Here is a 13,107-nt window from a genome sequence, read left to right as displayed (position 1 = left end):
AACAGATACCAGGGTGGTTGAAGTCCCTCGTGAGGATCAGGGCTTCTGAATGTCAGGCTGCTTCTATCTGTCTATAGAGGGCTTCATTTGCTCAGTCTTCCTCGTCAGGTGGCCTGTAACAGACCTCCACTAGAACATCACCTGTCCCTGCCCTCCCTTTAATACTGACCCATAGGTCAGTCGGCTCCTCCTCCATCCCCAGGTGGAGGTCCATGCACTCCAGCTGGTCACTGACATATGAGGGCAACACCCCTCCTCATCTTCCTTGGCTGTCCTTCCTAAAGAGCCTGTATCCTTCCATCCCAACGCTCCAGTCGTAGAAGCCATCCCACCACGTCTCTGTGATGCAAACTGCACCAGATCAGAGCAATCTAGCAAACAGATTTTAACACTCAGACCACAGATGGATCCTCTGAATAATTCCTAAATCCCACGTCTCTTGATATGACATCTGGCTTCTCCCTGCTTTTTTAGCAAGTACTTTCCTAAAACAATATTTGGAAACAGCAGTACATATGGGCAATCTCTTCTTCCTACACACTCTCTTGTTCAAACGATGGAAATGAAGCAGTATTACACAAGAAACCCTCTTTTAAATTCTTGACAGGTAAAATGGTCACCCACTATTTGATGACAGTTTTACTGTCACCCTACTTTATAGGATGACTTAGATGACTAGCTCAAAAAGTTTCAATCTTTTGTTACGGTAGTGGTAAAACAGGATGGACTTCCTGTTTTACACTAAGAACAGACAAGCTTTATATTAAAGACTGACAAGCCACAAAAGGATATTAATGTATTTTAGTGTATGTGTGTATTAGCAAATTATGCAGCCAAACATGTGCAGACCTATAGAATAACAATAGGGACTAAGGACCCAGTGTCCTTCCCGTGCACATCAGGAACCTTTATGTATGAGAAGTGAGAAAAAGCTTCTGGAAGCCATACACTTTTCTCGGCCAGATCAACAGAGCGACAAAAGGAATCATCAGCTGGAATGATCAGCAACATAATTCATACATAGGTTCTGAATAAACATGATATTCCTGCACTAGCCCATGCCTATCTTGGATACCACTGTGGTCATTCTTCTGGGATATAAACCAGATAATCCTTCTCCAAGACATAGGTTCTGAATTCTCCAAATAAAATAATGCCACTTTTACCATCAAAAGACCTATGACATATAGCTGGGCAGTTGTAATTAGACAGTACATATGAGCTGACAAACTTATTAGGTTATATATTTTCTGGACAGCTGAGCAATTGTCACAGTTAAAAAGCTAGAGAGATTAAATGAGCAAATAAGAAATCAAGTGCATTCATAATATTTATGTGCCATTTACCAATCCCAGACTACAGCTAGAAGCACTGTCCCTTCTCCTAAGAGATCAGTCATAAACTGCTGTTAGAAACTTTTTTTCTGGTTACAACCATTGCAGTTATTGGGTTATAGAATATTAAACATTACTTTTGATGAAACATTCACAAGTGCAATGTGATACTAGATTCATGACTGCAAGTGAAGAAAAGTTCAGAAGGAAAAGACAAAAGTCTAAGCGACTCAAAGCAGTTGTGAAATGCATGCTGTGGACAGAATACCACTTACGCAACCATGTGCATAATGAGGCTATGCCACATAAGTTGGGGGGGCGGAGGTGAATCAAACATTAAGTTGCTAGCCCCAAGCACAGCCCCTCAGGGCCAGTAAGATCCACCTTCAGATGTCCAAAGTAACTACTGACACCTATAGTTTCTCAATGCATGCATCACATAACTGGCTTTCTTGAAGCAGTAACACTGATGATCTTATAAAATAAGAAATTAAAGAAACTACAATCTGCAGAGAAATATCACAGCTGTATTCCTTTGACAGTGTTCTGAATTTCAACCATTTCTGTCCTTCCTTTTGAAAGAAAAGAGGAAGGAGGAAGGATCACATTCAAGCCAGCAAGAGGATCACTCTGCCTTCCCCCTGACTAAGTGATAATTGATTCATTATTCACAGTCACAGTTATCAACCTGCCAAAATCCCAGATGTACAACACTGGCCTTCACAACATGTGACAAAAGTCAAAAATAAGGGATACAAACACAACAAAAAGTAGCAGGAGGAGGAGGTTGAAATGATGGAAAGATTCACATATTCACTCTGCAGACAGTTTCTCAGTCTTACTTTCTAAAAAGTCCACTGTCAGTACCTTAACAATGACATAACAAGCCAGCTTAGGTCTCTAGAAAAGTAAATCTGAGTCTCACAAGAGTAGTATCCATCATAATTGTGTGTCACTGAAAAGTATGTTGCAGACTTCAGAAACATATTTCTATCAGAAAGTATATCCAGCTTGATAAATTTTTTTCTCTCCTGCTATCTATCCTCTATATTGCTTAAAATTCTCTTTGTCTTCCAATTTGGAAGGGAATCTTTTGAAAATGTCCACTGAACACCCACATATTTCAAAGAATAATGGAGTCACTTATCACAAAGCCAGAGAAGATAGCTACCAGGATTATCAGGAAAAACTTCCTGTCAGTAAAATCTGTTAGATGAAATAGTAGCCCCAGAAGAATGATAAAGTCTCGTGGTCTGAAACATTTCAAAGCCAGACCAGACACAGCAATCAATAATATACTGTAGAAAACCTGGCTTGGGATAATATACTGGACAAAACAATACAAACTACTGGGTACTTCCTGCCTTTTTTCAAATCAGTGAATTCATTCCAAAAACAAAAATTGGGTGAGAATGGGAAACAGGCCCCTTTAACTGTAAAAAAGAAAAAAATAGAGCAAAGCTACTATTTTAAGTTCCAATTTACTTCTTTGTCCTCAAAATGCTGGACTGAGCGCCAGCAGCAGGCCTGTCAATCCCTTAAATCCCTTCCAAGTTATACTTTGATGGAAAACTGGGAATTCAAATAATATAGTAACTTTGTGCAGGACTCCTGAACAAAAAAATAATTTTACTTATAGTAGTATGATAACTGTCTTGCACAGAGGTCATGAGTACAACTTTCATGTTCATTCACCACCTCCATTCTTCAAACACATCATCAGGAAACAGCCACATTTTAAAACAAGAACAAACACTGTCACTGAAACGTTTCCATAAAATAGCACTTTGAGATGTTCACAAGACAGTACCATACTGTAGGAGAAGTACCTGTATTTACCTATTTGCAGCTATGTAAACCATTGGATGGTGCTGAGTTCATTTGCCCTAAATGACAAGCTGTAAGAGGAAAAAAACAAATTTCAAGGCTGAAAATCCAATTTGTTGGGAAGATAATTTTTAAAGCCGCCTATTTCTTTTTGATAATTCAATTAAACCAGCTCGCAGATTTTCTGCAGTAACCCAATCAAAACTTGCAGCCTCCTTCTGCTTGTATATTGCCCAGATGAGAATAAAATGTAGTGGTTTAAAATTACTTAGTCTAGAAAACCTGCTCTGATTTACATTCTCGAGCTATCTTCCTGTTTCCATATGTTTAAATGCATAAATCTCTGTAAATCAATGCAGTTTGTCCAACTCTTCATGACAAAAAGCCCAAGTATCCCATACAGTAAGTACTTGGAGGATTTCAGTATTAAGGTCCTATATGCCTGTCCATATGTAAAAGCAATCCAGCTGCAATTCAGGCACCTAAACTTCATTATGTAGTGCTGTTTTAAGAGTCTTAGAGCATCCTGCCTAGCCTCCTGCTGCCACCCAAAAAGGCAGTGGGTGTTCCATAGATACTATATCGTATCTGCCAACCCTCAGCATCTGAATGGTCCCTCCCCTAGCTATCTGAATTCCTGAAGTCCCATTCCAATCTTACTCAACCAAAACCCTCACTAATTTCAATGACAGTGATCTCGCAGTAGCACTGAGCAAGTAGAACTCTTCTGTCAAAGTAACTCAATCAGATTAACAGCAGAGAAAATAACAACTTACTTGCCTAAGTGTGCAAATTAACATTTGTAATACATCTTGAAAGTCCAATATGTCAAACATCGTGGTCTTCTGTTTTTGCACTTCACCTCCAATTAACGAGGGCATTGTTGCTGCTGAATCCCCTTTCCTTCACTGCAGTGCTTCACCAATATAACTCACTCATGCCTACAGAATTCTTTGCTCTTTACACCAGAACAGAGATTCAGCTGGTGCAGCCTTTTCCCCTAATGTCTTCTGATTACCGTGATTAAATGACAAATAATCAGCAAAAACTGGTTTTTTCCTTCAAAAAAGGTCAACTTTTACTATAATCAGTAATACCAGCTTGATTCTTTTCTCAGTAATGCCAATTTTTTAAGGAAATTTCACTACCCCATGTCCTCAGCTAGGATAAGTACATATGCCATGGACTGAGACAAGTAACTTCAGCGGGACTATTTCTGACTTAAAAGGGTAAACTCTTAAGTCCCAGTTATTACTTTTGACTGCCATTTTTGGATACTTCCCTTATTGCAGTAGGTTTAAAAACCAGACAGGAAAGGACTTTTTTTTTGTATGTGCTCCTTCAGGGGAAAGAAGAATGACTGTTACTCTCAAGTATATTTCAGCCACTCTCACACACCTGCGTTAGCTTAATGTACAGCAATACTTCTCCAAAACTAACTCAGCTCTTAATTTTCAAAAGTTTAACTGTTCTTCTACTGTATCAGTATCTCTCCCTTTTTCCTTAATGGAACCTACAGGTTCTGGGTTTATGTAGTGTTTATCTGAATCAATACCTATGTCCCTGCTGTGCTTTAGACAGTGCCAGCGTTAGAAAAGGGGCAGTATTTCCTGTTTATACCACATTCACCCCAGCTGATCATTTAAAAATATGTATTATTCTTCCACGGTTCAACAGTGCTGCTGCTGGATACCTTCTCCATTTGAATACTATAATGCAGTCAGTTAAATAACAAGGCAAATGTGCACTTGACCATTTCAGCAGCCCACATGGGCAAAATCCTGCTTCTTCTAACAGATGATGATGAAAAATAATCTTTAAAAAAATCAGAAAACCATGACAGAAATCTTAGAGCAGATCCCCAGCTGATATTAGCCAGCACAGTCCTACAAAGGGAGCTACACCTCTTAATATCTACCAGGGATCAAGTGGTATCTACCACTACCAAGCAATGCCAACATACTAGATAAGATTTCTAGTTCTAAAAATAAAAGGTGTTTATGTGGTGAGGGAAAAAAAAGCGCATCATAAAGGCACAGGCTGTACAATTGATAGTATTTTGCAATTATAATTTGTAAGTGTATCAGGATATAAAAGCTGGAAGATGTTTTCCAGAAGTTGATAAAGGTGGGCCTGCTTCTGAAGGCTTCAGAAAATCTACACTGTCCTTTGCAGAATGCAAATAGTGTTATATTTCAGAAATTGTGTTTGAGGGATAGTTTAGGAAGAGCTTTAAATTAGACAGTAACTAATGGGAGAATACTAGTTCAGAGTACAGGAACTCCACGCTTCTTTCTGAGTCTTGGCTACACTAAGTCATACATTGAACCTTCGCTAAAAGAAACAGAATGTATTTGAGTTTATTACTTAAATAAGCACTGTGTTTGTCACACTTGGGGTTTTTTTTATTTTTAAAGTCAAAGCAACCACAAATGTGCTTAAATACATCCTCAGCACAGGGAAACTACATTAAATACATATGTTGGGAGCACTTTAAAAGAGCAGGTGATATACTAATAAAGCAGGACAGAACTGATTTTGAAATTCTTCTGTGTACTTGCATTCTAAAAGAATTCAGCACTAGCAGGTAAGTAGATAAGGACTGTAAGAAACAAGTGAATTATATATAATTAAAAGCATCTGACATCTCCATACAAAGTATTCCTTTTTTAACAAATAATATCATAAAAAGATTACAGCAGGTGAGAACAAATTAATAAAATGTCAGAGAGCCCAAGAGTTTCAAAAATGCTCAATTTTGCGTATTATAATTAAGACATTAAGGCATCTTCAAAAGGCCTGATTTTCTTTTAAGGCAAATACCTACTTTCTTGAAATTACGCATTTCTATGTGATTTTATACTGGACACAGAAAAGCACACAATTCTATAGAGTTCAGCGCTAAATTGGAAGTGAGGTCACTTGATTTCTGATTGTCCTGTTGAGCCACTATATGGCTCTGATCTCTGACATTATTTGCTTTGTGTCATTTCCACATCTGGAAAAGAAGGCTTCCCCACCTCACTGCAATGACATGAAACTTAGCTAACAGCTGCATTTAGCACACTTTGATGCCTTTCAAGGCAAGGTGATGAGCTAGAGCAAGTATCAAAGTATCAACAGCAAAATTACTAAATATTTCCCTTTTTTACATACTAGAAAATCTAAATTATCCAACAGAATGCAAATATATTTTTTCCATCTGAAACAATCTCTAGAAATTGTTTAGTAATAAAGGCATCACAGCAAAGAACAAACAATTGCTATCAGGGAAGCACTATTGTTCAAGAGCTGTCAAAGTTTCCAGGAGTCCAAGTGCCTCTGTCCTTATCTGGTGCTGCCAGTGAGCTACTGTGCAAACAAACACGAGTCATTTCCCTTCTTTATGCCTAATTTTTTCTGTCTATACAATGGAGATGAAGTACTTTGCATAGCAAATACCACTGAGTTCTAAGGACAACAAATATCCATAAAACAGATCAGCTATTATTACTTCAAAAATAATCTATTATGTTTGCATCCCTATGTCTTTTTTTTTCTACATTTAGAGGCTCTGTATGATATTTGATTTTATACTATATTGAATGAAGGTTACACAGAGAGAGCTACTGAATTTATGATCAATAGAAAATTGCAAATTTTTTCTCCCAACCAATTCTTTCCAATGATCCAGCACAACACATCAATAAAAAGCTCCGAATTGACACTGTTTCCCTATTTCATGCCCTGTTTAAGTTCCCTGGGGATGACAGATTAATTTAATTAGTTTTATTGAACCATCTAGTTGCTTTTATTGGCAAATCCACTCATAGGAAGAAGGCTGCAAATTTCTCTTCCGGTTAGCATTGTCCTACTGATCCATTTTTAAAATTAAAGTGAATTTACTGTCATTTCTTATATAGTTTTCTGCTATGCTTTCTGCTGTTGAGACTCACATTTGTGAAGTGCCTCCACTGACACTTATATAGGAAGTTTAAAGTTGTTGTTTTTCCTAAATGTGGTTAACGAAAAAAGGAAGCAGACAGCTACCGTCAAATGGACTGTGAACTAAATACATCGCTCAGCTTTCACTGGGGAATTAAATTAATCTGATCGCAACACAGAATATGGCTCTTGCATGCCACCTGGAAGCAGAGAAGTGGTCAGCCACTTTCCAACTTCCTCCGCTTGACAGCTTGCTCGGCACAGAGGCATCAAAACAACAGCACTGAGGCTATGAAGTATATATCTAAGGTTCAGTTTGCTTAGAGATAGATCTCATCAAAGTCCTCAGACTTCAATGCACTGCCAGGCAGTGTGAGGTATATGAAATAGAGCAAAATTAACAGTAGGAATGGATTGAATTTAATCCCAGTGGTCAAATGCCCAGGACCATGTTAAAAATATGAATCTAAACTTGGGTTTGGATATGAATTTTATTCATGGCAGCATTTTTCTGTGCAGCTGACCGATCCACGATCTCATATTTTTAGAAGGAGGAGAGAAGTAATTTAAAATCTAGATGAAAAATTTGAAGCTTGGACAATTTGGGGGTTTTTTTCTGTATTTTTTTGTAGAAAGTCAAAGGAGATATTTTATGCTCCAGTGAATTTCCCAATCTTCCTCTCAGTTTAGAAAAATGAGCAGATGCTGCCTTCTAACTCTGGACATCATAGTTCTTTACACCAGATTTCAAACACTCTTCCTAAGATCTGAAAGAGCCTCTTGCCCTGTGTGGCAATTCTGTAAAAAGTGGGGATTGGGTCTATCTCCATGAGATTTTAACCAAAGTTGTTCTAGGAGGTGTTTAGTTCTGAAGAGACCACTCATTGACCACAACTACAGAAATCTGTGTCATCAATTCCTTTGTAAATCCAACTCTTCTGAGGCTTCTTCAACTACACAGTCAAGAAATCACTCTCAAGACTTGTCTCTGGACTTAAAAAACATAGTGGAGTTGTACAACCTCAAAGTAAATGCCAGTTACCTGTTTTATTATCAGATTGTTTTTATACCCAAAGCTAAAAGAACAAACTAACAAAACTAAATACATAACTTAGCATAAGCATAAGGGGGTTCAGTGATTCCAAGAGCAGCACAAACAAAAGTATTAAAATAAATGGCTAATAAAAGGATTCCTCTTACCAGTATCTTCACTTTGGATTTGCACAAGAGGTGGTCATTTTTTTCCAGATGCTGAAAACTTGTGCAAAGCTTTACAGCAAGCATGAAAAATTTCACCCTTCTGGACCTGTGCTCTAATTACTAAATTACATTCACATGGGTTCACCAGTCCTTTCACCTACCTATTCATCTGGTTAATGTTATCCTTTTGACAAAAAACACACTTGGGATGCTGTAAGTAGAAAAACTAAGAGACTTACTTGAATCTTAACCCAGCCCTCAAGTGTCCATCCATTACAGAATCAATAAAAACCGTTAAAAATTTTTCCAATTATGGAGGGAGTGCTCGCATACTTTTTAAATATTATGCATTTAAGATATATAGGTCATGTTCTGTTGGAATATATATGCTTTAAATGCTGAGCTCAGAGTTTTAAAATGGCATTTAAGTATGTTCATCCATGTCCCATCAGATCTGGTAGAAGTGAGGTAAAAGCCTTACTATAGGATTTACTTATCAATTAGTCTATGAACTCTCATTCTGTCACGGCACCAAGCACACTTTGAAAAACAGAACCACTGGGTTTTTAGGAATACTAAAATCAGGAAGATTAAATTCCTGTATCAAAGATATACTTTTATGGTCCAACTAAGTTATAATGTATCTGCAGGCTATTTAAACCATACATATCACTAAATGAATTACACAGAATTTAGAAGGACCTTATTTTGACTCCAACTCTTGTTCTACTTCAGCTAAGAGAATATCTTTTTCAAATAACACAAGGAAGAATAGGAGTAGCCAAAGGTAGTATCACACATTCAGATACAAAAAAGACAATATTCTAAAAATGCAATTTTCTTGATTAGGATATTAGCAACCCTTAAAAAGCCAATGAAAGTCAGGAATGCAAAAATTCATTAATACTGTTTCCCATATTTACAAGAATGGAACTATGCTGTCAGCAGAAGACCCTAATGTGCTCACAGGGGGTTACTCCATGCTGACATTTATAGCTTCAAAGGGCTCTTTTTAGATAGGCCAGAACAATCAAGGATGCTTGGGTCTTTGTACTCAAGATATATTCTTTCCAGTTTCACTGTGTGTAAATTTAACTAATGAAGAAAAACCAAACATTAGTTATGAAATCAGATTCTTATGAGATGCTTTCAAGAATAATGTGGAAACTCCTGGTGAAAATATCCTTGCAATCCCAACTAGAGAGCTAGTACAAATTCATGAACAAGTGAAAACCACCTTATATAAATATGGTACCCTGTGAAATCAGTGGGATCCAATTAGCTATATCTGTGTCTTCTGTTTCCAATGTTACGACAGTCAAAAATCTATCAGACGGTGATGTTTTTCAAGGAATTTTTTTAAAGAGCTCCGATATATTTACACACACAACTGAATAGGCTTGGTTATTTGTGTATACAACTAGCTATCTCCATATCTAATTAAGCAGGACTGCAAATTCTGACATTAATGAGCATTAACGTGTAGATCAACACCGTTATCAGGCCAAATTCAGAAAGGTAATCTGAAAATGATTTTGCTTGACAGTAATCACAAATATATCCCCACAGTAAATATCTGAACTCATACATAAAAGTGAAAATTTCTGAAGCCTCTTAGCAGATAGTCTTATTAAGCTATCACAGTTGCATTTTTTAAAAACAGTTAAAGCCAAATGACTATTTTTCAAATGCAAAATTAAGAAATTAAGAATGTGATATTTTATAAAGTCTTTTGCACTGTTCTGATGCTAAAATGCCTTGTGCTTTAAGTGGAATTTTTGCAGGTCATTAGTTTATAATGCAAACCAGCACCTTTGGGTATTTTTAAAGGAAAATGAAGGTGGGAGGAAAACAAGCTGAGCTGTTTTGTTTATAGCAGCATAGGAAACTGCATTTCTAAGCATTTGATTCAGCTAAAGCTCTACCTTTTATACAGTTTTAGTGGCAGATGCTATAGTGACAATGAAAGTGACTGAAATACATGCTGAGGCTCTTTGCAAGTAGCATCATGATATGCAGCATGCTTCTAAGATAGGAGCTATCCCCAGTGTATCAATCATACATAAAGAAGACCAGAACCTAATTTTCAATCCTCTTATCTCATCCCCTAGTGTCTCCTTCCTCTTCTATTTTTTATTGGGAGAAGAGACAGAAGGTTGCCACAAGATTATTTCTATGGCAGCTTCGACTCTCCCACTGGTTTTCTGCTCAGTGCCTGTGACTGATACTTAGTTCTGCCTGAAGGACAAGGACAGGACAGACTTCTGAATGCCAATCAATGGAGCATGCCACATGCTGTAATTGAAAAATACACGGCTTCTGCAATAATATGAGGACATCATTTTTAGTGCAAAACTGTGGTAAAGAGAATTGTGAGTAATATGTAGCTCACATTTATTTTTATGGCACCTGACTTAACATGGCCAAAAGAAATGAACCTGAGCTACAGAATTTGGATCCAGATCTGAACTGCCTGTAATTCAGCAATGCTCAGATCAAGGTTAAGCCCTACCTTTTACTTCATCTGCAGAGCATGAGACTTTTTCAGACTAATTATCCTAACCTGATGTCCTGAAGTGCCTTCATCCAAGTTATCTGTTAGCTCAGCACACACGCCGCATAGCGCAGCAAGCTAGTGTTAGTAAATCTGTGAAAGTATCCAAACTGCACACCCCAAATCTTAGGCCATCTCGTACTATTAAGCACTTTCCTTAGGCTGTTCTTCTTTTATGGAAACTCCTCTAGCAAAGCAATGCAGGACCTGCCTAGGAAAAGCCTATCCTTCCAAATAGTGCATGTTCCCCCACCTTCCTAAAGCGAGCAAAACATGGTTAAGCACCTGTAGAGACCTACCTTAGCAGTCTGTGAACCAAGCTAAGGAAAGTTGTCCTTAGGGATCCCATTGCTGAGAGGAGAAACAAAAGCATCACAAGGATTTGCCTAAAGTCACAAAGCAAGTGAGTAGCAGAACAACACTAAATACTACTGCTTCTCTTTTTACCTCCCCTTCTGGCTGCAGTTTCTAATGGGACATTTGGGAAGCTACATACCTTTCAAAAGATAAGTGAATGTATTTAGAAACTCTTCATATGACTGCTCATGGCTATTAATAAATTGATCAAGGATGCTGTCATTTAACAGTTGCTGTCCCATGATCCACACCTTGACAGTCAAACAGGCATATCTGCTTTAGTAGGCTGCTTCTGCAATAGAAAGAAAAGAGCCGTATGTATCTGTAGGCAGAAAACAAATTAACTGAAAAGTCCCTAATTCACATAGACGAGCACTAGAATGTCCAATTTTTCTTCTCTCCTTCTGAAGTTCTGATCTTGTCAGTGGGACCTTACACAACATTTCCCCCAAAATTCAAGTGGACATAGTAATTTTAAGTACAAAGGGAGAGACTGTGATCAGCTATGCCGGAAATTTATGTCCTCAGGTAATATGGGCCACAGAAGTGACAACCTCTCTTGGTGGTGTTTATTCCCCCTCATTTTAAGCTGCTCAGTCTTAGAACCCCTGCCTTCTTTGCAGAACCAGTGACACCACTCACTAGCATGTTAACAACTGGCACACCTGTACATTCAAAACTCAGACTGAATCCATCATTCTGCAGGTGCACTGTTTACTGTACCATCAAAGCCACTAAACCCAGATTTTGGAGGGCATGTTAAATCATGATGACATGTGTGTGTATGCTCAGACAGCACACAGGACGGGGAGGGTATGATGGAACTGGGCAGACACGTACGAAGGCAAGGACCACTCTTGAGAAGGGAACAAATGCTGAGAGCTGAAGGAACCCCATAGAGCCTTTTCTGGACTTTAAAGCTCCACACTTCGGTCACACAGCAACAGCTTTCCAGCCCACCTTCATCGTTTTACCAGACTCTTAAAGGAAGTAATGGCCCTGAAACAGCTCTCGGTGAAGTATGCTGAAGTTAATCTTGCCCCTCACTTATAAGAGCTGTGTAAATGCATTTTAACAGCTGTGTGATGCTAAAAAGTTAATAATATTGCTGATTTTTTATACACATAGGACCAGACTACTAGAAGCAGAAAAACACAGATGAGGGTGTGGACACGCATAACTGGCACATTGTCTCACATGGTGGCAACTTAACTAAAAAATGTAAATGATCAGTTTGCATACTTAAATGTGATAAAGATGCAAGAATGCATTATACACTAAGTGCATGCTTGATTTTCATGTGTTCCTGTGTTTCTTCTCTTGATTTACCACAGCATTAAGAAGTGGCTTTGGGAATGAAAGCTTAATTTTTCTTAAATCAACTACACTAAAGAAAGGCTGCCAACCTGATTTTAAAGTTAAATAAGATTGAACAAGAATTGTTCAGAGCCCAGCAGGAAAATAAAGCATGATTTCTAATGTAAAACTCTAATTTCGTTGGATTGCCAGCTTGTAAAGAAGACTAATGTTCTGAAGATATAGAAACACATGCACACCCGCATGACCTAAAGTTTAAGTTTTCTAATGTTTTACAAAAAAAAAACCAGTATTAACCTCTCTGTGGACTGACCAAGCAGAATATAATTTACCAGACTCTCGGAATGGTTTATGCAAATTATAGTGGCTTCAGAGGGAAGCAATGCCTTCTATTCCTCATTATTTTTCCATTATTACAGTCATTATTTGAGGTAAATTTCATTATATGAAAGACTGCAGTGATTTGTAAGGCTAGTGTCAAAGAAAAAAAATATATGCATATATTTAATCAAGAAAATGCTAACAACAACCTTTTGTTTTTCTTTGGCATCTGGCGTCTAGGATCTTCAAGTCCTTTATAAACACTAATGAAAT

General features: G+C 37.8%; 1 protein-coding gene across 5 annotated transcripts in view; it reads right to left on the bottom strand.

The window, feature by feature from the left end:
- The window catches only part of IFTAP (intraflagellar transport associated protein), a 55,588-nt gene that overhangs the window by 30,900 nt on the left and 11,581 nt on the right, over positions 1 to 13,107 (bottom strand). For all 5 annotated transcript variants that reach the window (XR_012650811.1, XM_075030940.1, XM_075030943.1 and 2 more), the window contains one exon: positions 11,336 to 11,488. Coding sequence is in view for 4 of the 5 variants with exons in the window: in XM_075030940.1 (XP_074887041.1) it covers positions 11,336 to 11,438 (103 nt within the window). In the remaining variant the exon portion in view is untranslated. The remainder of the gene's footprint in view (positions 1 to 11,335; positions 11,489 to 13,107) is intronic.

This window comes from Buteo buteo, chromosome 6, assembly GCF_964188355.1.
Source record: "Buteo buteo chromosome 6, bButBut1.hap1.1, whole genome shotgun sequence".
NCBI classification, from domain to species: Eukaryota; Metazoa; Chordata; class Aves; order Accipitriformes; family Accipitridae; genus Buteo; species Buteo buteo.
Note: the sequence above shows the minus strand (reverse complement) of the source record. Positions and strands in the feature narration are given on the sequence as shown.